Genomic DNA, 25,351 nt, shown 5'->3' with positions numbered 1-25,351 from the left:
TCTCTCTCTCTCTCTCTCTCTCTCTCTCTCTCTCTCTTCGTGTTGTATAATAATCGCAGAAAATTACTCGCCCCGGGAAACATCCTGGCAATACTGTGTCGCTGCGCTGCCAGTCTGCTGGTGAGAAACACACTGCTCGAGGTGCTAGGGGTACGCCACCCCTGGTCGAAGCTTGTCGTTGGTGATGAGGTTCCGTAGAGATAACACAGTTCCACGATGTCGACTGATACGTTTCAGCCGCTGCTCCGTTGCTAGACGTTTCCTGTGGGATTAAGATCGAAGTTCGATGGGACACCAGAGTGTTCGTCAGAGGAAGGCCTGATGCTTGCATCGCTGAGAACACGGCTGTAGTCGTCTTGGAGGACGGGAAGGTCCACGACAAAGAGAGCACCATCTGGCCACCGAGATCGGCGTCATTCGGTAGCCTGGATAACTGGGTCCACGTCGTGGCGCGAAAAACACTCCCAAATCAGAATGGCGTCAACTTTCACCTGAATCTGCGTTGAATGACTCATTGGGGTGTTGCTGAACAGGACGGCTTGTGTCATTTGAAAACAGGCAAAATAGTGACTCGTCGGATGGTTCTACAAGCTCCAGACAGTGACTGCATAGCCTCTGTGTTGCCTGCTCCGTTGAAGGTGTCGCTGTGAGCAGTGGCTTTTTGAGAGGTAATCAGTGTCCAGTGCACCCCGTTCCCTTCCCAACGCTCGCTCGGTAGTGGAATGACATGGACCGGCATTCGCTGACAGCAGCAATTCCTGTGCAGCTGCAAACAGACAGCCGCCTCCGGCCACTGCCGCCTAGGATGTTTACACGGTCGCCGTTCTTACGCCCGGCTGTTTACGTGTGAGTGGTGCACCACCCCTTGTACAGGGTGTGACGCTTAGATCCAGACAAATCTGAATCTCCCACCACACCGTGGTTCCGCCGGCGGTTGCGACTGGTGTTCTTGAAACTCACAGGCATCTAGTGAACAGTCAGAACCTCAAAATGTCCGAGATGTTACGGACAAATGCGGAGTACAAACGAAGAGCAGCGATTGTCGCAAGTCTTCGCGCTGGGCGTTCCCCCACTGGAATAGTTCGACTCTTCGGGCAACGGAGACCAGATGTTTACGATATTATGTGGAACTATAATGCTTCGGAGATGTCTGGGGTTTACGTCCCAGGTGTTAAGTCCAGCGAGAGTGATATCATCCCGTGATATTTCTTTGAAAAGGGACAAATTGTCACGAAATAAGTTTATCTGCAAGTTTTGACGAATGTGAAACTGTCGATGGTAACTGTGGCTTCGGTGAGACAATATCTCTTTCAGCAGGACGGTGCACTGGCTCACACGAGTCATTTCCTCCATAAACGGCTCTCGGATAACGTCGACATGTTCTGGTCAAAGGAGTTCTGGGCGCCCAATGGCCCTGATTTGAGCCCCTCGACTTCTATGTTTCGAACGTAGTGGAAAGAGTTTGCAATAAGACGAGGCACCCTTACGTCACATCTCTACGGATCGCTACTGAAGCAGCATTCACTGTTTCCAAGAGTGCGTGCGATCGCTTCAGGACAAGACTGGAGGTGACCATTTCGTCTGAAGGGAGATACATCGAGTAATGTTGCTCTTGAAAGATACCACCACTTATACACCGAAGTGCGAAAGATACTGCTACAGCCATGCGTACTCAAATACACAGATATATAAACGGTCAGAATAAGGTTCTGCGGTCGGCAATGCCTATATGAGACCGAAAGTGTCTGGCGCAGTTGTTAGATCGGTTACTGCTGCTGCAATGGCAGGTTATGAAGATTTAAGTGGGCTTGAACATGATGTTATAGTTGGCACACGAGCGATGGGACACAGCATCTCCGACGCAGCGATGAAGAGGGGATTTTCGTGAACGACCATTTCGCGAGTGTACCGTGAATACCAGGAATCCGGTAAAACATCAAATCTCCGACATCGCTGCGGCCGGAGAAAGATCCTGCAAGAACAGGTTCAAATGGCTCTGAGCACTATGGGACTCAACTTCTGTGGTCATCAGTCCCCTAGAACTTAGAACTACTTAAACCTAACTAACCTAAGGACGTCACACACATCCATGCCCGAGGCAGGATTCGAACCTGCGACCGTAGCAGTCCCGCGGTTCCGGACTGCGCGCCTAGAACCACTAGACCACCGTGGCCGGCAGCAAGAACAGGACCAAAGACGACTGAAGAGAATCGTTCAGCGTGAGAAAAGTACAACCCTTCGGCAAATTGCTGTAGATTTCAGTGCTGGGCCACCAAAAAGTGTCAGCGCGCGAACCATTCAACGAAACATCATCGATACGGGCTCTCGGAGCCGAAGGCCCACTCGTGTACCCTTGATGACAGAATGACAGAAATTTTTACATCTCGCCTTGGCCCGCCATACCGACGACTGGAAACATGTTGCCTGGTCGGTCGAGTCTCGTTTCATATTGTATCGAACGGATGGACATTTACGGGTATGGAGACAACCTCATGAATCCATGGACCCTGCATGTCAGTAGGGAACTGTTCGAGCTGGTGGAGGCTGTGTAATGGTGTGGGGCGTGTTCAGTTGGAGTGATATGGGGCCCCTGATACGTCTAGATACGACTATGACAGGTGACGCGCACTAAACATCCTGCCTCATCACTTGCATTCATTCATGTCCATTGTGCATTCCGATGGACTTGGCCAATTCCAGCAGCACAATGCGACACCCCACACGTCCAGAATTGCTACAGATTGGCTCCAGGGACACTCGTCTGAGTTTAAACACTTCCGCTGGCCATCGAACTCCCAGACATGAACATTATTGAGCATACCTAGGGTGCCTTGCAACGTGTTATTCAGAAGAGATCTCCACCCCTTGTACTGTTACAGATTTATGAACAGCTCTGTTGTATTCATGGTGTCAGTTCACTCCAGCACAACTTCAGACATTAGTCGAGTCTATGCCACGTCGTGTTGCGGTAGTTCTACGTCTCGTGTGGGCTTACCACGATAGTAGGTAGTTCTACCAGTTTCTTTGGCTCTTCAGAGTAGAAGGAACTTGTTGTTTTCTAAGCCGGCTGGGCTGCGCCTGTTGCATCGCCGCCTCACCAGTACAAGTAAGTGGGTCTACGACATTGGAAGGCCGCTAAGCTTGAGCCGCACTGTGACTGATCCACCTATTTTGCCTCCAAGAAATTTTTTTCTGATTTCAATACCTTTGCTTGTAAATCATGTTTTTGCTGTTTTAAACTATTCAGACAATTTCAACCCCTTTCGGAACCGCCAGGTTTATTAGTCCTGTGACAAATAATCTTGCTTACGTATTTGCATTGAACAAGTAAAATATCTGTAAAGTTTTTTGTTTAAAGAAAAACGAAACTATTTCGAAAAATAAGTTTTTTCGCGTAATAAAGCATAAGCTCAAAGTTCTAAAAAAATCTCTTACTCAAGGAAATCACTGCCAGTTGTCTTAAAATGCATATTCTTAAACGTTACACACATTGCTTTGCAAGAGTTTTCTGAATTTTTGACGTCATTTATTACTTGAAGAATTAATGACTTGTAATATCATCTTGTCTCTGTGCTATTACCAGTGTTGGTTGTTTCGATGCCTGTAAATAAAGTTTGTTGTTGAGAATCCTCTATCGACTTGGCGCTTTCACTGCTCTCAGCCTTGAGAGCTGCTGTCAACATATCAAAAGTGGTACAAAAAAGTGGCTGCCAGCCCAAACGTTTACATTTTGCACTGATTATTACCGAGTATACACACAAAAAGGTCATGTTTAAGAAGGAATTGGTGATAAATTTATGGAATTGGTGATAAATTTCTAAAGCAGATGAAATGCAAATACCAGGTTTATAACAGCGACTCTTCTGTGGGCTGCGTAGCCGTAGCAAGTGTGCCACCTCTGTCACAAACAACGATCCCATTTGTTAAGACTTTTTCATATTGTCCCTTGGAGTGTGAAATGATTTTCTAATCGCGAAGCTCTTATAATTAGGGCATCCCATTCCAATATTCACGAGCGTGGTTTTCTGCCTATGACTTGGAATGTAAATTAAGAACAGAACGAACACTTGCTTTCAAAGTAATGTAATTGTACAGCATCTGTAAACGACCTCTAACAGCTTCAGTAACGGAGCATGTATGCGTACCCGTCCTCAGACGCTGTGGCAGCGCGTTACTACGGCATGGTGGACAGATATCACCATTACATTCTAATTCCTGCATTTTTCTTATTACAACTGAGTCTTTGAGCATTGTAATAAAGTACCGTTGTAGCTTATTGTCGAAACAAGCATATGCCGTAAGTTATTTAAACACGTGATACTGCTTTTTGCTGTTAAGTGTATTAAACGGCGCTGCGTTCGTAGCCTGGAGTAGGCGAATTTTGTGTTTTGATTGAATGGAGATTGTAGAAGCCGTCAGAAACCACCATAGCCTGTGAGCTGCACGCATTACTATTACCCAAAGTTCAGTCAGTAATAATGAATTACGGGTCAGATATCTGCGTACGACATTAGATCTCCGTCTGACGCTATTTGCAGTCAGCTGCGTTTGTAAGCAGCACTACGACCAATGAAGCCTTCCGCTCCGTTGCCTTATTTGACCTCACATCTGAAAAGCGTTGTGCTTTTGTCTCAATTTGTTAGTAGACATCTGCCAAACCCAGAAACTCTGTAGCCCATTGTAACTATTATCCCCAATTTATACGTAACTAGCTAGTACATTCCTGTCCTGCATAAATTCTGGTTGCGAACAGGACAAAGAACATGCGGAAAAATGAATAAGAAGAGGGTTACACACATTTATCAAGAGCGGCTGAAACACATAACGCAAAAGTAAACCAAAAAAGGAAAAAAATCTAGATTGAATCAGTATGCATTTAAATACAATAGCTCGTGTGCTCTGTGTTCGTCATATTTAAGACTTTGTGTTACCCTATGTACTCAAAGCACAGACTTTTAGCAAGATATTATTTCTATGGGTACTACTTTTCGCGCTCAGCATTCATACATCAGTTCCATTTGCAGAAAAAAAGAAAAGAATGGACAAAATTTATTTTTATTACAGAAGTTGATAATAGATAAACAATAAAATTTGCTACATCATATCACGTAACCAGAATATGATAACGATATTTTAATACAAAATTAATTTTAATACAAAATTATAAATATATATAAAACGTAATAAACCTTTTTAAGGTTGAAACTGTTCATTACATAAAGCTTACCACAAATTCAGTTATATCACTGATTTTGACCAATAAATAACAATAATTTAGTGTAAATGCAATCAGAATGTGATGATGGCTAAACAAATAATTAAGCTACGTCGCATTATGTAAGCAGAATTTGATGATGATATTTCAATACAAAATTCTAAAAATATGTAAAAGTTAATAAATTACGTCAGTAATGTAGCTACAATAAAACAGGGTTTATGTTTTCAACATTTAAACTATTCATTAAGCAACGATTTCTAGTGTAAAAATGATGAAAAATGGGCAGCTAGCAAGATGTCATCATTCTTTTTTCAGTACTTTAAAACGTTATATATTCATTTATATCACAGATTTTATACAATAAATAACAATTTAAATACTTAACATTATTATACCTCGAAGGTATTTTCTAGCTTATTTTTGTACTTTAAGTGCAATTTGCACGATACACTTTCTGTTAGCTTTGAATTTGTGTATACATCGAAATCAGTTGGATCTGACGTTGATACAATAGTCATAAATCGGATACACATTTAAGTTTCACGAATTTTACAAGCAAACCGTATTAGAGTATGATACAGTCATGTTAAAAAACTGTCAGTTCTCTTTAAGTGAAACGCAAACCTAAGAGCTAATTGAGCAAGTTGTTTAATACGTTTAGAATAATATTCTACTTCTGTAATACCTATATTATTACAAAACAGACTCCTGGGAGAGCAATTCTCAACTAACAGATAACTTCGTATAAATACATCGACTTATACCACATGTAACTTATCACAGATTCACAGACTATGGAATGCAGGTGAGTTGAGGCTCCGAGCCGTCCTTCGGCCATGAGCGCAGCGGTGGCGCACTATACTTCTAAACACTTGTCACAAATATGATGAACTATCAAATTATGCTAGCGAAGTACTTCAGGAAATGATAGCCTCAGTATAAAAAAAAAAGCAAAAACGTAAGAGACAGTTGTAGTGAGCTGTAAAACTAAGTGATAATCGAGCAGCAATTACTTGTAGTAAATATTATAGAACAGACTTTCTGAAACACGATTCTCAACTAACAGGTAACGCAGTATAAAGACATAAATATATCACATGTAACGTATCACAGATTGGCAGGTGCTGTGTACTACACAGGCTACGAGAAGCAGACGAGTTGGATCTCCGGGCCTCTCTTTGGCCACGAGCGCAGTGGCGGCGCGACGCTAGGGAGGGCCAGTGTCTAGGGCCAGACGCGCCCCTCCAGCCAGCCGAGGTGTGTGGAGACGCGCGTGTAGACGCCGGGCAGGGCGCCGCCGCAGGGCCTGGGGCCGACGCTGGTGACGCCCACCGCCGTGTAGGGGGCGGAGCTGCCAGTCACCAGAGGGGCGCCGGAGTCGCCCTGGAAAAAGTAAACACGCCGTACTGAGGGGCGGTCTGTGGGCACGGCTTACTGGAGGAGTCTCCAGTCGTCTGGTACTGTGGGACGCATGCGTCTGGTCACAGAAAGTGAGTACTTACAACACAGGTGTCAGTCTTCCCCTGTGGGTCTCCGGCACAGATCACTGACGAGTCCATTCCTTGTGGAAATCTCTCCTTGTAGGCACTTTGGCATTGGGATAACGCACGTGGGTAGATGGTGGTCTTCAGAAGCACAGAGCTCAGTCGCGTTCCTGGAACAAAGGGAGAGTGACGACATTGTTTCTTTGTTTCAAATTATGACATGCTAAGCGTGTGGCTTGTACCAAGTATGATGTGACTATCATATATTCAGCAGAGGAAGAGTCAGAAAAGGTAGAGAAGGATGAACTGAATGGATGTTGAAAAGTTTTTGCATATGAAGATTTTCTGCTTTCAGTCTCAATGGATAGTTCTGCTTATAATGACAATGGATCCACATGCTACGAACACTGAATGTTTTCTGATATTCCTTCATTTTAGAAGTTTTTAATCATACTGACACAGTATTTCGGGTATGATATGAAGCGTTTCCTTTTGAATTGAGGAAGCGCAAGTGACGATTTTTAAGGTTTAAAACAATAAATGAAAGATGATAATTGAAACTTCCTGGCAGATTAAAACTGTGTGCCCGACCGAGACTCGAACTCGGGACCTTTGCCTTTCGCGGGCAAGTGCTCTACCAACTGAGCTACCGAAGCACGACTCACGCCCGGTACTCACAGCTTTACTTCTGCCAGTACCGCGTCTCCTACCTTCATTCTGGAAAGATGATAATTGTTTGGATACGTTGAACTGGGAAAGATACAAGGAAAGGGATATTTTGGAGCTCACGTATTTGAGAAAATATTCACTGGCATACAGTGCTGCACAGTGACAGGACTTCAGACAAGACGGCCTCCTTCGCTTACCGGCAGCGTTCGTGGCGCCCCAGCCGGCGGCAGTGAAGCTCGGCGGGTCTCCGTCCTGCGTGTTGAGACAGGCGGGGAAGACTGCGTCGCTGAACTCCACCCTCCTGTCCAGCCTCAGCAGCGCTATGTCGCCGTAGGACAGCCGCTTCCTGTACCTGGGGTGCAGCACGATCTCCGAGATCCCGTAGTCTGCGCCGTCTGCTGTCGCCGTGAGGTTGTTCACCCCCAGGCGCACCGTGACTGGCCTTCCCCTGGAACACACGTACGTGGTGGTTCTCATAGCTGCTTTGACCGCTCTTTATCTACAGTTACTGCATACTTCCAGCTGAAATATTGAGCTATCATGTTCCTTCCTTTCAAAGGGTCAGAGCGAAGACGTAAACAACAGAAATTTGAACCTCGAGTTAACTGATCAACACATGCTTCGTAATTAGAGGACACTGAAGACGGGCGCACCATTGTCCATAATATACCGAAATAAAGATCCATGGCTTCCCTAATCTCTCGTACCTCGAACGTCACATTTCTGACCCCCAAATGGTATCAGAGAGCAGAGGTAGGTCTCAAATAACAAACTCTGTTCCCAGACATGTGTGGCATTTGATGGATAAGGGCATCAGGGTCTGAATCTAATACAAGTGTAACTTTCTTTAATGGGGTCCGTTTTCTGAAGACTGATCTATGCTCCCTGCTTGAAACTTCCTCCGTCTCTCCTTCCATCTCTACATTCGCTGTCTTTACGAGATGTGCTAGGTTTGTCAACTATGCCAGTGTGCTTACTTGCATCGTGGGAAAGTGCCACGTACTTCTAAAATACCGGGTGATCAAAAACTCAGTATAAATTTGAAAACTGAATAAATCACGGAAAAATGTAGATAGAGAGGTACAAATTGACACACTTGCTTGGAATGACATGGGGTTTTATTAGAACCAAAACAATACAAAAGTTCAATAAATGTCCGACAGAATAGCAATAATTAGCATAACAAAGTAAGACAAAGCAAAGATGATGTTCTTTACAGGAAATACTCAATATGTCCACCATCATTCCTCAACAATAGCTGTAGTCGAGGCATAATGTTGTGAACAGCACTGTAAAGCATGTCCGTAGTTATGGTGAGGCATTGGCGTCGGATGTTGTCTTTCAGCATAATTAGAGATGTCGGACGATCACGATACACATGCGACTTCAGGTAACCCCAAAGCCAATAATCGCACGGACTGAGGTCTGGGGACCTGGGAGGCCAAGCATGACGAAAGTGGCGGCTGAGCACACGATCATCACCAAGCGACGCGCGCAAGAGATCTTTCACGTGTCTAGCAATATGGGTTGGAGCGCCATCTTGCATTTTGCTTCTAATAATACCCCATGTCATTCCAAGCATGTGGATCAATTTTTACGTGTGGGATGCGTCACCAATAGCCTCTCCCACACAAATGTCAACCTCTCCGGCACGTGGTATCCCCTGCTACGCTAACGAGGCTCTGGCGACCGAGTTTCTCCCGGGATAAGGAGAACCCTCTACTAAGCCAACGACCTTCTAGAGGGCGGATGAGCTGGTAGAGCAAGGGCACCCTCTTGTCCTTGGAGTGAGAAATCACTCCTAAAGACGGAAGAATCACCAAGGGTGGTCAACGGCATAGGATGCTGAAGGCAACGGGAAACCACAGCATTAAAGATCCAATGGATATCCCCAGGAAAACTCATCATGGCAGGGTTCAATGTCAAATTATCCGGAGTTTCAACTCCCCCACTCGGATCTCCGGGGGGGAGAGCCTTGAACAATGCCACAAGTAAATACAAAAATAATGCAACAATAGCAACTTGGAATGTAAGATCATTATACCAACCAGGCAAAGTAAATAATGTTATACAAGAAATGAAACGCCTAAAAATTAACATTTTGGGTGTAAGTGAAACAAGATGGCCTGACTCAGGAGAAATGACCACTGACAACATGAAAGTATATTACTCGGGAAATTCTGATAGCCAGCACAGGAATGGGGTAGGAATAATTTTAGATGAGTATGCTAGTAAATCTGTCAAAAGCATTTTACCAATCTCAGATAGAGTAATCAGTCTACATTTACAAACGAAACAAACAAATATTAATTTAATCCAAATCTATGCTCCAACAGCCGACAAAGACCAAGAAGAAATAGGAAAATTTTATGAAGAATTAACACAAGCAATAGGAACCTCAAAAAGCAGAGACATTATTGTCATCATGGGAGATTTTAATGCCAAAATAGGTGAAGGAAGTGAAGGTGATCTTATTGGACCTTTTGGTTTAGGAACAAGAAATGAAAGAGGAGATTTGCTGTCACAATTTTGCCAGGAAAACAATCTGTCTATTACAAACACATTTTTTAAACTCCCTAAACGAAGACTTTATACTTGGAAATCACCAAGAGACTGTAATGAAGAAGTTTGCAGAAATCAAATTGATTTCATACTTATAAACAAGAGGTACAAAAATTCTATTCATGGTGTGAAAACATATCCAGGAGTTGATATATTTTCTGATCATAACCTTTTAGTAGCAAAGTTCCATGTGAAACTGAAAGCCATACAAAAGAAACAAAAGAAGGACTATATAAATACAACTATTCTAAGAGACCCCTTGACTAAACAAAAGACTTCTGAAGAGATTAATAAGGAATTAGTTAGGATAAAGAATAATCAAACAGAAGACATTGATGGCAAATGGGAACTTATAAAAGACACATTAAATAATGCATGTAAAAACACAATGGCGACCAAACACGACAACATGAAAAAGAAGTGGATGACAGAGAAGATATTACAATTGATGGAACAAAGAAGAATACTTAAAAATAGAGATGAAAGTGAGTATAAAAGATTACATGCAGAAATACGAAAAGAAACACGGCGAGCAAAAGAAGAATGGTACAAGGAACAATGCTCTGAAATTGAGAGTTATGAAACAAGACATGATAGTTTCAACTTACACAAAAAATTTAAAGATTTAGCTGGACTTAATAAAAAGAAAAGTACAAGTTTATTGTTAGATAAAAATGACAAAATAATTCCTGATGTTAAAGGTAAACTGGACAGGTGGACAGAATATGTCAAAGAACTATTTGAAGATACAAGAAAAGATCAAAAATTTTATGATAACATGATCGGAGAACGAGGACCAAGCATATTGAAAGAAGAAATATTACATGTTATCAACAAATCAAAGACAGGAAAAGCCCCTGGACCGGATAAGATACCAAATGACATCCTGAAACTCATAGGAATAGGCCATATAGATATATTTGTACAATTTTTTAATGATATTTATAATTCGGGAATTATTCCTAGGGATTGGTTGACATCTACCTTTGTTACATTACCCAAAAAGGCTAATGCCAAAACTTGTAATGATCACCGTACAATAAGCTTAATGAGTCACACCTTAAAGATATTTCTAAAAGTTATACACCAACGAATATACAAAAAAGTAGAAGAAGGTATAAGTGAAACACAATTCGGTTTTAGAAGTTCCCTCGGTACAAGAGAAGCATTGTTTGCTTTTAACATATTAGCGCAACGATGTATGGAGGTCAACCAGCCACTATATGTGTGCTTCCTGGATTATAATAAAGCATTTGACAAAGTTCGTCATGATCATCTCATAGAATTGTTAGAAAAGAAAACACTTGATAAGAAAGACATCCGCATTATATATAACCTCTACTACAATCAAACCGCAACCGTGAAGGTAGAAAATGAGTTATCGAATGATATAGAAATAAAGAGGGGTGTGAGACAAGGTTGCGTTCTCTCACCCTTATTGTTTAATATGTATTCAGAAGACATAATCCAGGCAGCTCTATCAGATGAAATAGCTGGCATTAAAGTGAATGGGCTAAACATTAACAATGTTAGGTTTGCTGATGACACTGCACTACTAGCTGGAAACCTCAAAGATCTACAATTACTTCTTGACAAAGTCGCAGAAAAAAGTGAAGAATTTGGCTTGACTCTTAACGTAAGCAAGACTAAGTTCATGGTGATATCTAAAACACACCAACAAGAAAATCTTACAATCAATAGGGAAAGAGTCGATCAAGTACGTAAATTTAAATATCTCGGAACAATTGTAAATGAGGAGATTGAAAGCTCAGAAGAAATTAAATCGAGAATAGGACAGGCCAGAAGTATCTTTAATAAGATGAAAAATGCATTCTGTTCGAGAGACATTTGTTTAAACACAAAAATGAGGTTGCTAAGATGCTATGTATTCTCAAAATTATTATACGGAATGGAAGCGAGGACATTGAAAAAGAAGGACATGAACAGTTTAGAAGCTTTTGAAATGTGGGCATATAGAAGAATACTTAGAATTAGTTGGGTGTCGAGGATATCTAATCAAGATGTCCTAAGAAGAATGGGAAAGGAAAATGAATTAATTAAAATTATTAAAGTAAGGAAGCTACAATATTTAGGCCATGTTATTAGGGGAGTAAATTACAAAATATTGCAAATAATACTAGAAGGGAAAATTTGTGGGAAGAGAACGAGGGGTAGAAGACGGACATCCTGGATTGACAATTTAAAAAATTGGTACAACTGTTCAACGTCAGAACTCCTTAGATCAGCCAAATCAAGATCAGAAATTGCCATGATGACAGCCAACCTTCTTAGAGGAGACGGCACATGAAGAAGAAGAATCTACATTATTCCGTGGTTTATTAAGTTTTCAAATTTATACAGATTTTTTGATCACCCGGGTAAAAGTGACATTTTTTGTGAGACACTGAACGAGCCACGTTAACGAGTCCCGAGTCCTTGACGCAGTTCAGTGAACTACCAAAAGTGAATGTACGCGATTCGTGACAGGAACATTATTTTTTTACGCGTGTGGAATTAAAAGTGCATTTCAGTTCTCTTGAGGAAATGTGTAGAGAAGGCTACTCACGTGACCCTGTTGGCGCAGCAGTGGGCCGCGGTGAGGACGAACTGGTCGCTGATGAGGGTCCCTCCGCACAACCAGCTGAGGCCCTCCGTGTTGGGCACGTTGAAGCCCAGCGCCGCCTGCAACACAACAGGTTTCCCTCCTTGTACTGCCAGGCAAACAGAGAACTCACCCACAAACACCTGTATGCATTTGTCAAAAGTACTGTACAAGGTCGTTAGTCTCAAAAGCTTGTAAGGCTATTGCGGGGTTGCGGGGAGGGGGGGGGGGGGGCGAGGACTGTGCTTACAAATAACTCTTAAGAAATAAAATTCAATGATACGTTGCGTCGTTCGCGAGCTATTTAGCACTGAAGCTAGGTTGTTGCTCTTGGATATTCAAGCACTTGCACGCGCTAAGTTGCGGTAATGCAATCACATATGTGGGTCTGTTAGCTACTACGTGTCGAAAGACTCATTACTAGTTCAAATGGGCCTTTTTCAGAAGCGATAAATTTAAGCTAGGTAACCAGAAGCTACGTTTTTTCATTTTGAGTACACCAAACGAAGAACACGTTTCCCGACATCGCCTCTGTCAGGATGCTTGAATTTGCACGTGCGACAACTTGCTTTGCTAACGTCAGTGTTGAATAACTCTGAAAAGGCGCAACGTACCGAATTTTGTTCTTAACAACTATTTCTCAGCAGAACCTCCCCTGCCTCACATTTACAAGCTTGTCGGACTGTCAGACTCTGCATTCGCATTGGGAGTATGTCGGATCAAATCCTCATCCAGTCATACTGTCAGAGTTTCTGTGGTTACCCCAAGTCACACAAGGCAAATGCCAGGATGAGTCGTTTAAAAAGGACTCATCTTTGTCCAGCTCGAACGTGTGTTCTGCGTCTAATGAAGTTTTGAAGTCAGCAGTAAGTCAAACCTTAACGTCAATTCTGAAGTATTAAAAAATGGTACAATAACTCTGACGTCAGCGTAAAGCTCACTGGGGTTGCCCCGTCCCTAACTACATGATCCTCGCTTCCCTCCTGTACTCCAGAGTCTTTAGTCGTTGCCGACACCTCCCACGTCAGAGCTAGTTTACCGCTACAGTGAACCATTGAGTGTTAAACTTACATTGCATTCAACGAGAGTTTCAGTATACAAGCTTTTGACAAAATCATGGGTCGATCAAAGGACGTTGTGTTTAACATTTAGCAACGCTAATATTAGATCCAAAGATGCTAAAATGTTTGGCATGGTGACTCAGATTAATAATCGTGTGGTGCTTCTAAACGCAGTCACTTGACATAAGACAAATTAGTCGTTTGTTGACAACAGAGCCCCAAATTGTTTTCTCTGGTGAACGACGTTATATTATTATTTAAGGTAAACATATCTAATATGATAATTCTTTAAATGCAGTGCATAGGGAAGGTCGGTGGATCACCTGTGTTTTGGTTCATAATGCATGATGAAATTAAGATTCCCATAAAATGGGCGTATCACTAGCGAGAAACGCTTTCTCTCAATATTTTATAGAAAGTGTACAGGCTTAATCACTAAGGGAACGCACAGCATTTTTAACTGTAACACGTAGCCTCATTCTTGCTTAAACAACTCCCAAAGAATAAACAAGTGTCTCTCACATACTTCATTACAGAAACACAGTCTCTTAAGAGGCCCAAGTAAAGAAAAGCTTGGACACCACTGCATAGCTGCTGCAGTAGAACTGCTGTACTCTCCTTAACAGATACTCGCCACAGTTGTACGTTCTCTGTTGTACAAATGAGGATTCATTCGTTCTGAAAATTTATCCTTACATCACGTTATGTGAAATAAAATTGCTTACGACGTCATTCACACAATGGTAGATGGCGACGCAAATTTTTGTAAGAGTTTTCAGTCTGAACTCACCATGTGTGGAAATTCATGCGGCCCAGCCAGTTTCCCACGAAGAATGTAATCTTCCAGACCATCCCGCATGGCTTTGTAAGAACTGCAGGCTGTAGATAAAAGAAAAAGATGTAATGTAATACATGCTGCATATATAGATTCCACTCATGTAAGCGGCCTCATTATCACTATGGAAAAATTGTTGACGACTTACGATAAGGCATGCACAGTTTTCGTAATGCGCTAAAATGACTTCACAAAATAACTGAATACAAAAGTTTTTAGAAAATACGTGTTGCATTTCTAAATGGATAAGTTAGACTTATTGGTTTATGGGAAATACATTTGATGTACGCTACGACCCTTCTCTTGTGGAATACTTATCACTTGTGGAGTTCCGAGCGGTGGTTCAAACTCTGATGTCCATATATATATATATATATATATATATATATATATATATATATATATATATATATATATATATATGGGTTGGGTTCAGGTGCGCTGTAGTCTGGAAGTAACTGTAGGCTGTTTGGTCACTAATATGATGTTTGCATTGTGCCAGGGAGACGAGATATTTGCCAATGCGGGCTGCATAAAATTCGTAGAAATAATGAGCTTTTCACATTCTTGTTTGAAAATACAGCGACGTTAATTTTTGCTGTATCCTTTGGTGGTGTTCTTATACACGGATGACGTTTGTATGAGGGATAGAGATGTTACTCAATGCAGCAACGCGCTTTTCACGGCGACACGATAAATGCTGATCAAGTGTGGGAAGAAAATGTATGACCTTCTGAATCGAAGTTAATGAAGTATTCGGAGACAACACGAGCGATTATCATTACACGTGTCTGTGTCAGAAAATAGCTATACATTAGAGAGTGATATTAGACTGTAGGAGAGGGATAGCAATAGAGAACAGCAAATGCCACCCTTTAGATTAGACGAGAGGAAAAGAACTCAACATTTGTGTAGGGCCATTCCATTTGTGGGCGAGAGGCTGAAGGCATTACAGCGGTCTTTGCTCTTAGGTGGCGAGTTGTAGTAGATCATGGTGGCTGCCCTGGAGAAAGGGGTCATTGACTTTCTGGGGTACTCCCCCCATGGACAGCAATGGCGGAGGCAGTGTACAAATCTTAACTCTTTCATGCAATACTATTCTAGTATCTTCTTAATACTTAAAGTGGAAATTTTAAACATTTACTTTCCATAATTAAAGGCTTCAACTATATAAAACTGCAAGTTTTGTAAAAGACTAAGTGTTGTGTACATAGTTCCGAGTAGTCAGCGCGTACACAACTTTCCCACTAGAGCGCGCCCCGCTAAGCACAACAGCGCAGGTGCAGCGCTCGTCCGTCTCCGCACTACGAGATGGCGCTGCCGTAGAGATGGACCAAGTTCTGCTTCCGCCGATCCGCGTATTAATATGTAACGCAGCCAATGAGATTGCTGCTAACATAGAACCTTTTCTCCTCGCGGATCACACTCGCGCAGTGATACCTGAACGCGCGAGGTATTATAACGAGTGTACAGACCTCTGATGTATCAGCCTGCATTTGTCTGCACCAGTCTGTACCAGTCTGCATTAGTCTGTACCAGTGTGTAAGAGTTCTACATTTGTCTGTACCAGTCTATAGTCAAGTTCCAGGCTGCGCCTAATAAGATTGCCATATTCCTGTACATACCTACGAAGATAAATGTATAGACACTTCCATCAAGTATCAGAGATATATATGAGAATAAGATTAACGTACCAATACCAAAGGAACTTCAGATGGTCAATAGTAAATAGCACCCTGAACCAAGTAAAGTAATTTTTATGCTTGTTATTATTTTATTAAATGTGTGTGAAAATTAATCAAGCTCTGTTTAAAGTTGGTCACCGTCAATCTGCTACTCTAAGCGTGCAAGTGGCATTTCTATCGTCTGACCTAACGGCAGAAGATAAATACGCCACGATAAGACCACGAGACTTACTGCTGACACTCGCCTACTTCGTTAGAGCGACAAGTCAAATAATCTGATGGTGTGTGTACTGAAGGTCTTACAGTACGCTCACCACACTGAGAAACCAAATTTGTAAAAAGAGGCAAAAAACAGTGTTTGTTTAGTTAATGTAGAATGTTTCACCAAGAACCCACAGTTGATTCAGTTACGATGATAAACAAATTAACTCCATTTTAAGTGTATATACAATGTGATATAGTGAAAAGACGACTTTTATTAGTAAGAAGGTTGAGAGTCAGATCAGCACGAGTGAGCAGTGCTGGTCCAATGTGGGTGAGTCCAGAGGAGTGGTGGGGGTAGAGCAGGGCAGGGCAGAGTGTGCGGCGGACTCACCTGCCTCGCTGGGCCGCCGCTCTGCCGCAGGGAAGGCCCAGGCGTCGCCGCTGGGGATGTCGTTGGAGTCTCCGGCGGCCGTGTCCGCCCCCGCCTCCGGGCAGCAGACGACCTCCTCCAGGCCGGAGAAGCCGCAGCGCGGGGGCAGCGGCCGGCGCTGGCGGATGGCGAGCAGCGCAGCCGGGCAGTGGCGCACTCGGAGGCAGCTGCCCGAGGGGCAGGCGGAGCCCTCTGCGGACACCAGGGGAGTTAGCTCCACTGTCAGGTGGGTCAGCTGAGCTGTAGCGGCCGAGTTAAGTGACGAGCACACCGGACCGGAGGACACATACTGCGCGCTAAACACCTCACTCGGCCGTCGGCGGACAGGACGGCCTGCTCCATTTCAAAACTCGGAAAATGACTCGTCAGTGCACACGAGATGCCTCTAGCGAGCTACTGTCCAGTTTTTGCGTTCTCTGGCCGACTGAAGTCGTGAACTACGAGCAAGGACATTTCCTAAAGTAACCGACTCAGACGCCCATACGACGCAGTTCTCGTCGCAATGTTCGCTTGGGAACTCGTTCAATAGAGCCAGCATTCATTGACAGCAATGCTGCCGTGTTTGAAACCGTTTGTTAATGACAAGGCGTGGCGCTCGTCTCTGCTGTCTGTCGAACACGCTGTTTTCACAGCTACTGTTCATACGCCGTGTCACCTCACTCTGTGTGGTACACCGCTCCTCGTAGGCAAGTTAGACAGCTCGCGTTCTTTGACAGTGTGATCGAGGATAAGTGTACACACGACAGCTCTCTGGAATCTACTGGCACATTTGCGCCACTACGCTGCCATGGCCTACGCCACTGGTCAAGGCTCACGTAAGCTCCTCATACCAGTCCTGCACCGCCTATAGCGTTGGGAGGCAACCAGTGTCCTCTTTTAAGGAGCAGACTAATACCTTTTCCGCTGACCTTCAATAAATTTGACTTCACAAAAAAAGTTCTTCTCTTTGATGTGGAAAAAGTCTCCTGGACCTCTATACCTCTAACATTAGTAGCCGCTGTACAAACACACAGTACTGACTCTGAGCAAGCACTTCCGTTCTACGTCAGCACTTACAATCTACTGAGACTGTGTGTTAACTCTGTGAAACTCACCACCCTTCTGAATGATTTGTTATTGGTATCTAGCGTTCATTGTTCCACGGAAATACTTTTTCTTCCGCCGAATTCAACAACTTATTAATGGAGGTGCTACAAGATCACGAAGTTCGTTACTACGATCACGGCGTAGCACCTGGAATCACTACCGTTTGTACTGAACATTTCACCCAGACAAGCTACAACCAGGTAGTTGTTCAGAAGTACTCTAATAAACAGTTCTTGACCGGTATGCTGTAGTTTACTCTCACTGAATGCGACAATCTGTGTAGTATCACAGATGTTCAGCCAACCTAATAACTCGTTGTCTAGCAGTGGGAAAGTCTTCGAAATGCTACTACAGCCGTTTATTAATATTTCATACCCTGTAGCAGCAGGGGAGTGAAGACCATAGTTTTCTAATAGGAGACCTATTTGTCTTTAGGCTGTCTAATTTTCGTATCAGTTATGAGAGTAGTTGGAGCAGGTATCCAATCATACAGTCCAACACTCCAGTTCTATAAACTTAGCATGTACGGAGTGGGAAAAATATTCCCCCCACTGTCTTGTTCGCAAGGAATACAAAAACGAAGCAAAGATCAATATAGAGGAAACAAACTCGTGCATAGACTCACCTTGCAGGAAGAGAGGGCTAGACGTTGCATGTTCCAACAGCAACATCAACACGCAAAACACAGTAATACGCATAGCTGCAGTCGCCATTTTGTGTGTGCTCGACTGTCAAACTTCGCCGACTGAGTTGCAAGTGGCGCCGAGACGCGTTATATAGCGGCGGTGGAGCAGGTGGTGGCAGATGACGCGGCGCAGATGGACGGGGGGGAGTGGGGGGAAGAGCCCCAGGCCGCTGTCCCCGCGGCAACACGCCGCAACATGCACGCAAGATTCGCGCCGCACACACGAGGAAGGAAGCTGTTGCCGACGTCCGCCGTTCCGGGTCCGCATCCCGCTTTCCGTCTATCCTTAGATGTGCTTCTTTCACCGCAACTATGACGAAAACACAGGGTGACTATTATTCAACTGTACGAAGAAAAACGTGAATTAACTACAAACTACTGAACGCACACACTGTATTCAACATGTAAATGACACTACAGACATTCGGATTTTCGGATTTAGGTTATGACATGTTCGACATGCCTTCCATCATTGGCCATGATGTACCTCAGACGAACAGCGAAATTCTGTGTGACGCAGCTGAAGTGACGGAACACCGATCCTGTCGATGACCTCCTGAATGGCTGTTTTCAGCTTAGCAATGCTTTTGATGTTATTGCCCTACACCTTGTCTTTAAAATAGCCCCACAAAAAGGAGCAGTATGTGTTCAGATCTGGAGAATCTGGCGGCCAATCGAGGCCCATGCCAGTGGCCCCTCCGTACTCCAGAGCCAGAATGCGGTCCCCAGAGTGCTCCTCCGCGGCATCATACGCACTCCTGCTCAGATGGAGTCGAGCTCCGTCTTGGATGAACCACATCTTGTCGACTTCAGGGTCACTTTGGATAGTGGGGATCAAATCATATTTCAAAACCTTCACGTAGCGCTCGTTATTCGCCGTACCATCGAGTAATATCGCATCGATTATTCCGTGAGACAGACCACGTTGAGGGTGAAGAGACTTCTCGATCTCGAAATGCGGATTCTCTGATTACTGACGAAGCCATCCAAATGAAAGTGGGCTTCGTCGCTTTTCACGTGACGAATTCTCGTTAATCTCGTAGCTGGTATCCAGCTTGGCACTCAGTAATGTTAGTTGTACCCCATGGCCCCGCACTGCTATTCCAGTTTAGGCTGTTGCAGGTCATGTCAGCAGGTATGACCATTCTTCATGCCGTCCCGTTTCGGAGCTGCTTTGCTCTGATTGATTCACAAATGTGAGCAGTAAATAACTCAGGGAAGAGTAAAGTATATTCACATCGACATTCATTGATCATCTGCACATAAATAAATGACACAGGTGTCAGAAAGTATTTTCAGAACTCATTAGTATCAAGTGACCAGATTGTAATTTGGTGATGAGCAACAAAGGAATGCACAAAAACAATGAAATCTAAAGAGGCAAAAAATAAAATTTGAATAAAAATAAATTACTTTTATACAGCACTAAAATAACCACTCATAAATGTCGACAGTATCTTTACGAGAGACCTTTCCCTTTAATAGCAAATTTTGGCTCTCTTAACATTTGATGGAGAAACTAATAGTAAGGGACAGACAAAGAAATAAACAATTTTTTTGTAGCAAGATGCGTTTCATAATGGAGGTCTCTCCTGTGGAACAACTTATGATAAGATTGATATTATAGTTGTACCAAGAATGGCTTTTCACGTATTGATTAGAAATATTTTAACAGTTACGTTTAAATGCGAATGTAACTATCTCTGTTGGGCAGTTGCAAATCAGATTTGCACATTTCCGACATACGTTTCAGTTTAAGTCATGATCAGTTCCTGCCACAGATTTTTCTAATGTCGCTCTATAAACATAGAATAAAACCCACTCCTTTGGTATCGATGCTCTTGAGACGTATACACGATTTATATATTACCATATGCACACACACACTTAATTGAATTTTCTCATTATGAGAGTACCCAAGGTCGATCTGTTTTAATTGTTAAAAACCATTCAAAAACCAAGATCACACAAAATATTTTTTGTTCAAGACAACAGATTTCAGCACTCATATTCAAGTCTTAAACGTTTTATTTTTAGTAAAACATGTTCATTTTAAGCTGAACCTCATACACAAGATGTCCAGTCGATAAGGAGTACATATTGTGCATGAGGTTCAGCGTAAAACGAACATGTTTTCCTTAGATATATGTTTAAGACCTGGAAGATTATAGCCAAGACTGTTGAAGCCTGTCGTCTTGAACAAAAAATATTTTGTGCGATCTTTCGTTATCAAATAGTAGCTTCTTCCGGTTACAGCACTCTGCGATTGTGATATATTCTCGTCATTATAGGCCTATAGGGCAATCACTGCTTCTGGTCTAATCTCCCTTGGAATGCAATGACAGAGCGGTGTGTACGAGGTGCTTCTGAAGCTGACAGTGACGCAACAAGCGTGCAGGAGCACACTTGAGACCGGCCAGGGGTTCCCCCCACACACGCGAGTCACCGCTGGAGGCTGCCGCCTGTCTACCGTCGCCACTGACACACGATTACGCCACTCTGCTGCAACCGTCTGCGCGCCTGCTCATTCGTCAGGCAAAATTCGTTTTCACCGCTAAAAGTGAGTCACGTGACAGCCAAAGCGGATATAATTCCGGGTCACTTGCTTCCCTTCCCGGCACGCTGCCTTACGTTGGACAAATCTTGTGCAAGAGTCCGGATGCCTGGCTCAGTGGTCAGCGACCCTGCTTGTGTCCCGGAAGACCTGCACGTGGGGTCGGCCAGAGTGGCCGTGCGGTTCTAGGCGCTACAGTCTGGAACCGAGCGACCGCTGCGGTCGCAGGTTCGAATCCTGCGTCGGGCATGGGTGTGTGTGATCTCCCTAGGTTGGTTAGGTTTAAGTAGTTATAAGTTCTAGGGGACTGATGACCTCAGAAGTTGAGTCCCATAGTGCTCAGAGCCATTTGAACCATTTACGAGGCCTGTTCAGAAAGTAAGCTCCGATTGATTGCCAAATTGAAACCACAGTGAACATCAGAAATGTTTTACTTGTAACAATTAGCTACACCTTTCAGCTACTTCTCTACGTAGTCGCCGTTCTGACTTAGACTTTTGTCATAGCGTTGTACCAACTTTTCAATAGCCTCATCATAGAAGGCAGCCGCCAGTGCTTTCCGCCATTTCTCCACGCTGGCCTACACCTCGTTGTCTGTGTCAAAATGTTGTCTTCAAAGACAGCGGTTCATGTGACCAGAGATGAGACTCAGGGGGAGACAATTGCGGACTGTATTGTGGGTAATCTAACATTTCCATTTGAAAACGATGCAGGAGCATCTTCATTGCCCCTGCAGAATGCGGCTGAGAATTGTCATGAAGACGAAACAGCACGACAGTTATGTAATGTTAACTGCATAGTTTCAGGCGAAATTTCTCACCAGGCCCTCGTACTTGGCGGCAGACACTATTTTCTAGACATCTTTACGCACTCACTGCGAGCTCAGAAATGAGAAGAGCGACGTGATGCTAACTGGGGTTATACTAGAGACACTACCCAACACATCCGTGCAAAGCTTTATCGGATTTTCATAGTCGTTTCCATTTCGCGACCGATCGGAGCTTACTTTCTGAACGCCCCTCGTATTTGCAAGCGACTGTTTCGGCTCTTGGATAACTCAGTGGCTACATGGGCATGTGCTGTTTAATTATGGTTAAAACCGAAGGTCAGCACGGCGCCACTGCGGCATTCGTTTCTTCTACGAAACGAGAGAATCTGTCAGTATTTCCTACTACAGTTTCAAGCGGCATCGCAGAAAGTAATCTGTTGGCATGACGAGGAGGTGAAGTGAGCGAGTGAAGCACTGACTCAACCTTGCTAGTTATACAGGTATCTCAAGAACTGAAGCATGACGTGTCAGAGTCAACTTACATAGCGCGGTGAAACTTGGATCATACACAGAGAAAACGGATAAAGCCTAGCAGAGAAGGTAACTCAAAAAAATACGTACAGAAGTGACACTTTCATTCGAAGACAACAATTAAGTGAAGTCACCGCGATTTCCGACGGTCGGATGGACAATACAAAAGGCGCGACGGTTGTCAGTAGGTTGAGTGATCACCACGAGTGGCATACGTGCTCCAGTGCTGGCCAAAAAGCGGGTCAGCGGTTGTTCTGGTAGGGCGTCCCACACCTCGACCAGCGCCGCTGACAACTGGGAGATGGTCGCTGGGTGCAAGTGGACTTCCCGCCAACGCATGCCACACGTGCTCGGTGGAAGTCGGGGGAACGGGCAGTCCAGTGCATTAGCCGTATGTGCACTCGTTTCACGACCTCCTTCGCTTGCGCTCTCAATGAGGTCTCGCATTGTCATCCATAACAAGAAAGTTGGGGCCGAATTCACCACTGAAAAGGCTCACATGGGATGGGGTACAGCGTCACAACAGCACTGACCGGTCAGAGTGTACAGTGTTCAAGGATTTGACATCGTGCCGAGAGCGTAGGAAATGGACCAGCGAGGAGTGCAGTCGTGTTCTATTCTCGGACGAGAGCAGATTCAGTGTGCGCAGTGATTCCGGACATACCTTCATGTGGCGAGAGATGCGAACGCGTAAGACGCCCAGGAACATTGCTGAACATAATGGTTTTGGTAGTCCAGTTAGTACAGTGTGTGGAGGCATAATGTTGCGTGGGCGTAACGACCTCCAGCACGTCCTCAATTACCAACGACCATCGAAGGGGTTGTGAGCCATGCTTGTGGGGGGAATGGAACGACGGACCGTAAGAACTTCTTAGCAAACTTGTGGGCAGCATGTGAGCACGTTGCAGAATAATTATTGTCTCTGAATAACAGTCTCACTGTCTATTTCTGTCAGTTACCTTCTGCGCTGTACTGTACCAGTTCTTTCTATGTATGATCAAAGTTCCACCGAGCTGTGTTACTTGACAGTGACACATCACGCAGAAGTTGCTTTCCTCCGTAAGTTTAGCACTCCAGTGTATTTAGATGGCTGCTAACACGAACTTCAGTCAGTACATTGTACGCTACGAGTTTAAACCAAAAGCACTGTCTAACTTGTAGTAGGACATTCTCCAGTGAGTTTGGTAACACCTCACACACTTAAGACCGGACTGAACACATTTTTGCAACATAAAAGAGTACAACATTCTAACTTTTCTTAGAATCCTGAAAGGTTTGGAGTAAATATTTTTGACTTGCAAACTACAACAACACGCCACTTCCAGTTCTACTACATCTTACTCGGTGTAATATAAGAACATATGGAAAGAAGAGACGGCACTGCAGTGCGTTGTGCGAAACGAATTGTACTGTCAAATGGCATAAAATACGTAACATTATTGGAGAAATGAGCTGTATCTGCATGACGTAACGTTCTACATGCAAGTGTGATTAGAAAACCTTCCGACTCTAAATGCCTTTTTTAGCGGTAGAAACATTTGCATTGTTACCACACACCCTGAATTCAGTTTATCATTCAGTTCTAAGTGGCCTTTCTGTAGACGTAGTTGCGAAACAGACAATGACGTATCAGCGGAGGTAACAGGGGAGAATAGAGGCAGTCGTTGCCCTCGGTTGCACGTCATGGTGATCTGGCAGTGAGGGTACAGGAGGTGGAATCGACGAAGTTAACTTCAAGCTCACCGAAGCACGTGACGATGACGTCAGTCAGATATCTCGCACAGAAATCGACGTTACCTGAAATTTGTAACAGAGAGAAGTTCTGCTGTCGTTCCCTAGGCAGGAGGATGGCTTCATCACCGACCGTGTTGGCGACATAGTGGGAGCCGAGTGCGGGCGAACCAGCAGCGGAGGTCATGTTGATACGCCATTGTGAATTTGGTGCCGGTGCTGTTTGACATTTCATTCTCCACAGTTATTTTTGAATTCTGGTGAAGACAGACATTTTCTCCTCGCCGCTGGTGGCGGGAGCACACAACCGCACGACAGGCTGCGACGATGCTCATGCTAACTTCTGAAGAAGGGCGTTAAGTGCCCGAAACCGGTAATGAAATTAAATTTCTTGCATACACGTGGTTGCTGATTACTTTGATATATTTCTTAGAGTACACTTGTACGTCTTTCCTGAAGCCATGTAAGACGTACTTTCGAAGTATTTCATCTCAAACAATAATCTGAAGCATGCCCTTTCCTACCTAATTGATAAAACGAGTCGCCCAGATTTCGCTTGAGGATTAGGTAGTGCCAGAATAGAAATAAGGGATGGTCCCTAATAGCAGATAGTTGCACTATTTCTTGTACACGAAGTTTTGTCGTTAGTTTAAACAATAAGATGTTCTGAATTTTATTCCAGACACCATTTTTCCAGTGTTTGAGAGACAAAAGGCGCTGGGCCATTGATGGGTTGGGCGCTTTGCTGAGCTGAAACAATGGAATTGGCTGCAAATGATTTCAAAAAAAATGTAGCATCAATCGTTTTGATGGTACAAATGGCTCTAAGCACTATGGGACTTGACATCTGAGGTCATCAGTCCCCTAGACTTAGAACTACTTAAACCTGACTAACCTAAGGACATCACACCCATCCATGCCCGAGGCAGGATTCGAACTTGCGACCGTAGCAGCTGCGTGGGTCCGGACTGACGTGCCTAGAACCGCTCGGCCACAGCGGCCGGCTAATCGTTTTGATCTCCTGGTTTCTTCATCTATGAGTTTGCCTATTCAGCAATCTTCAGAAAATGCGAGTAAGGTCCCAGAAGCCACAGTGGGGCCATTGTCCACTGCAGTTACTGAAAAGGAAGAAACAGCGGTTCCTACTTTTGAAGTAAGCCCAGCTCCTGTACTTCCACCGTCAAACCCAACACGAAGAGCAGGTAAAGCAGCACTGCTGACGTTATCTACTTTTAAAAAGGGTTT

The 25,351-nt window shown here is 43.9% G+C and overlaps 1 protein-coding gene across 1 annotated transcript; it reads right to left on the bottom strand.

The window, feature by feature from the left end:
* Positions 1–6,442: 6,442 nt before the first annotated feature.
* Positions 6,443–24,293, bottom strand: LOC124795550 (serine protease persephone-like). The gene is made up of 7 exons (XM_047259623.1): positions 24,173–24,293; positions 16,712–16,942; positions 14,387–14,475; positions 12,500–12,615; positions 7,569–7,819; positions 6,721–6,872; positions 6,443–6,601 (listed from the first exon to the last, which is right to left on the bottom strand). Exons 1-7 carry the CDS (start codon positions 24,291–24,293, stop codon positions 6,443–6,445), a joined length of 1,119 nt encoding a protein of 372 aa, XP_047115579.1.
* Positions 24,294–25,351: the final 1,058 nt, after the last annotated feature.

This window comes from Schistocerca piceifrons, chromosome 4 (genome assembly GCF_021461385.2).
Source record: "Schistocerca piceifrons isolate TAMUIC-IGC-003096 chromosome 4, iqSchPice1.1, whole genome shotgun sequence".
NCBI classification, from domain to species: Eukaryota; Metazoa; Arthropoda; class Insecta; order Orthoptera; family Acrididae; genus Schistocerca; species Schistocerca piceifrons.
This window is presented reverse-complemented; position numbering and strand designations above follow the sequence as displayed.